The sequence below is a fragment of the Phaethon lepturus genome, unplaced genomic scaffold, assembly GCF_000687285.1.
Source record: "Phaethon lepturus isolate BGI_N335 unplaced genomic scaffold, ASM68728v1 scaffold18619, whole genome shotgun sequence".
NCBI lineage: Eukaryota > Metazoa > Chordata > Aves > Phaethontiformes > Phaethontidae > Phaethon > Phaethon lepturus.
In genome coordinates, this window is record NW_010565742.1 from 37,408 (window position 1) to 39,691 (window position 2,284).

Here is a 2,284-nt window from a genome sequence, read left to right on the forward strand (position 1 = left end):
TAGCAACATCAAATAAACAAAATAGTGAAAAGAATAAGAGTTTCACTAGCAGAAGTGGGTTGATATTGGAAATTTGATTAACACTTGGTTTTCCCTGAAATCAGTTAGAAGAGTTCATTAACAACTTCAAACAGGACAGAAGTAAGAAACTTGTGGCTTTTGCCATATAGTAGTCTTTGCTACCTCTTCAGCCTAACTAGTATCCAGAATGTTTGTGAACAGTAGAACTGTACGACCTCCATACTCTGTTATGTACATGGGTACTGCTATTGTATGAAACAATTACACCTTTTTAAAAAAATCTCTTTTTTAAATGACAGTTTCTTTCATTAAAGTAGAATTAGTTACGTTATAGAAAAATATTTTAACTTTAAATTAAAAAAATACTGTTCCTAAATTATTATGTAGGATCATATCTTCATTTCATTGTACGGAGAGAATATAATTCTGTATATTTAAATCCTAGTTTAACAGAACTCCCCTGGGTAGAACTTTTAAAGAGCTGGCTATATTTGCCACGGGTGCTATCTGTTTACAGACCCATGAATTAACACTGTGTCCCTCCTTTGGAGATACACAGATAAGACATCTATATACACTCTGTACATAATGGTTCACAGATTAGCAGTTATTAGTCGTACTGTACATAGCGAACAACCTATCTGATTAGAATGATGCTTTAAGTCCTCAGTGCAATTCAGCTTTTAGGTTGATGGCGCAAAGCCAAGTAAGACAGGCTCCCTGTTTAGATATGTAGCCCAATACACTAAATTAAAAGTACCAAATAAGACTGGAAACACTATTCTAGACATTCTGTCAATTTTGCTAACACTGTTGAATGTCTTCTTTGCTTCCTGTGGCTTCGCTTCTGGTTTTGCCTTGTTGGGTTCTGCAGTTGTAGCACTCTTGGAGATGGTTGGTAGCACTGAGTCCTTGGTAATATTTGGAGCATAGTTGGCAACAGCCACTGCATAGGCATTGTTTTTCTTAATGACAGATGCTTTTTCTTTTTTCTATTGGAAGACAGCATGAAGTTAAATATTTAATGTGTATTTGCCAGAATAGACTTAATAAAACATCATTGCAAATGTAAAAGAAACAAATGAGTATGTGTGAGTATTTTAAAATAAATACCAGGAATACCATACTTATAAATTCAAATATAAGGAAGACACTTCCCATTTATCCAAACAGAAGGTACAGATAATATAAGAACGGTCTAAAAACATGGACTCTTGCACCATCAAATTCCCTACTGAAGTTACATGAGGAAAGGTCTGTTACTGTCATCGTAAGGATAACTGGAAAAGAGTTGGTCTTTCTCTAGCTGCTTTATATTTGGCTCCTTACCACAGAACTTCAAGATCTTTAAAACGTTCTCTGTTAAGAGAACTAGGAGGAGTGAATGGGCAGACTGGAAAAAATAATATTACCCGGCATCATAATAAAATGAAAATTAGGCCATCTTTCCCACATAATTCTGGCATCACTATTATTTGAACATCTCATAATATGCCTCTAATAAATAAAGGAATTTCAGTAATGGTCAACATTTTTAAGAGATTCTGGAGAAATATGTGTGTTTACATGTATATACATAGACACACACAGAGAGACGTCAGAAGGAGATTACAATTAAGAGAAAGGACTCCAGCCTGATAGTTGCAGAAGTGAGCTGAGAACTAGCCCAAGAACTATTTCTGTTTTTCAGAAATTGTTGTTTAAAAAAAATGCAGAAGAGTGATGAAAATGACCATTAGAACCCAAAAAATAACAGAAGATATGAAAAGTGGGATGGAATGACAAGAATTTAATGAAGTTCAGCAGAGGGAAATTTAAGTCCTGCACCTGGGGAGGAATAACCCCATGCGCCAGTACAGGTTGGGGCTAACGGGCTGGAAAGCTGGTTTGCAGAAAAAGCCCAGGGTGTCCCGGTGGAAACCAAGTTGAACACAAGCCAGCAATGTGCCCTCACAACAACAGAGGCCAACACCCTCCTGGGCTGCGCTACCAACAGCGTTGCCAGCAGGCCAAGGGAGGTGATCAGTCCCCTCAACTCAGCCCTGGTGAGACACATCCAGAGTGCTAGGTCCAGTACTGGGCTTCCCAGTTCAAGAGAGACATAGACATAATGGAGTGAGTCCACTGAAGGACCACAAAGATGACTGAAGGCCTGAAGCACCTGAAATATGAAAGGCTGAGAGAGCTGGGACTGTTCAGCCTGTAGAAGAGAAGGCTCAGGGGGGGATCTTATCAACGTATATAAATATCTCCTGGGAAAGAG

General features: G+C 38.2%; 1 protein-coding gene across 1 annotated transcript in view; it reads right to left on the minus strand.

The window, feature by feature from the left end:
* Positions 1-471: 471 nt before the first annotated feature.
* The window catches only part of GABRA2 (gamma-aminobutyric acid (GABA) A receptor, alpha 2), a gene marked incomplete at its 5' end in the record, with an annotated part of 19,559 nt that continues 17,746 nt past the window's right edge, over positions 472-2,284 (minus strand). Inside the window, one exon of the mRNA XM_010295279.1 lies at positions 472-1,013. Within this exon, the coding sequence (XP_010293581.1) occupies positions 705-1,013 (309 nt within the window). The remainder of the gene's footprint in view (positions 1,014-2,284) is intronic.